Source organism: Stegastes partitus, unplaced genomic scaffold (assembly GCF_000690725.1).
Source record: "Stegastes partitus isolate 25-593 unplaced genomic scaffold, Stegastes_partitus-1.0.2 Scaffold2677, whole genome shotgun sequence".
NCBI classification, from domain to species: Eukaryota; Metazoa; Chordata; class Actinopteri; family Pomacentridae; genus Stegastes; species Stegastes partitus.
In genome coordinates this window covers 45,274-46,510 of record NW_007580408.1, presented here as the reverse complement: position 1 = coordinate 46,510, position 1,237 = coordinate 45,274, and the positions used below count along the sequence as shown (strand labels likewise).

Below are 1,237 nucleotides of genomic sequence, written 5' to 3'. Positions count from 1 at the left end.
AAAACGTTTTTTTTTTTTGAACAGGAATATTACACGGTTTATTTTACACGACCATGGCGGTCACAACAATGAGACGGCAAGTGCTTGCTTTCATCTCGTTTCTCTGTTTCTGTTCAGTGACAGGGCAGGTCAGTTACTCTATCCCAGAAGAAATGCCGAAAGGCTCTTTCGTGGGTGATATTGCTCAAGATTTGGGTTTGGATGTGAAGAGACTGAAATCAGGAAAGGCTCGCATTTATACGGGAGACAGCGCAGAGTACATCGAGTTGAATAAAGAAAGAGGAGTCCTCCTCGTCAAAGACAGAATAGACAGAGAGGTGATCTGCGCACAGACGGCGCCTTGTGCTCTGCATTTTCAGGTCATTTTAGAAAATCCAATGGAATTTTATAGCATTACCGTCGAAGTCACAGATGTTAATGACAACGCCCCGATTTTTGAAAGAGGCGAAATGAAATTCAGAATAAGCGAATCAGCTGTTGTAGGAACAGTATTTGTTCTCGAGCAGGCAATAGATCTGGACGTGGGTGTAAATGGCCTTCAGAGTTATTTGTTAAAGCCAACTGATAACTTTGTCCTGAAGCTGCAAAATCAAGCAGATGGAAGCAAGATGGTAGAAATGGTTTTGCAAAAGCCTCTAGATCGAGAAAAACAGGATCATTTATCGCTTGTATTGACTGCAATAGATGGCGGTGAGCCGCAGCTCTCTGGAGCTGTTCAGATCAGCGTAAATGTCCTTGATAGTAACGATAATGCTCCGGTTTTTACACAGAAAATCTATAAATCCACCTTAAGAGAAAATTCACCCCCAGGAACTATAGTGATCACAGTTAGTGCCACTGACTTAGACGAGGGATCTAATGGAAAAATATCCTATGTAATACTGAATTCTGTTGATGATGCCTCGGAAATATTTGACATAAACGGAGAAACTGGTGAAGTTAAATTAGTCGGAAGCACTGACTTTGAAAAGAAGAGACAATATCAAATACATGTCCAGGCTAGTGATGAAGGAGGACTAACTGACTCAAGTAAAGTTATTGTGGAAATACTTGATACAAATGACAACGTACCTGTCATAAATGTCATGTCTAAATCCAGCCTAATAGCAGAAGACGTTCAGCCTGGCACTGTTGTCACAATTGTGAATATCCAAGATGCAGACTCTGGTGAAAATGGAAAAGTTCAATGTGATATAAACAAAAATATTCCATTTTCAGTTTCTTCTACATCCAATAA

At 40.3% G+C, this 1,237-nt stretch overlaps 1 protein-coding gene across 1 annotated transcript in view; it reads left to right on the top strand.

Moving 5' to 3' along the window:
• The window catches only part of LOC103375577 (protocadherin beta-1-like), a 6,330-nt gene that overhangs the window by 3,848 nt on the left and 1,245 nt on the right, over positions 1–1,237 (top strand). Inside the window, exon 2 of the mRNA XM_008305888.1 lies at positions 25–1,167. Within this exon, the coding sequence (XP_008304110.1) occupies positions 25–1,167 (1,143 nt within the window). The remainder of the gene's footprint in view (positions 1–24; positions 1,168–1,237) is intronic.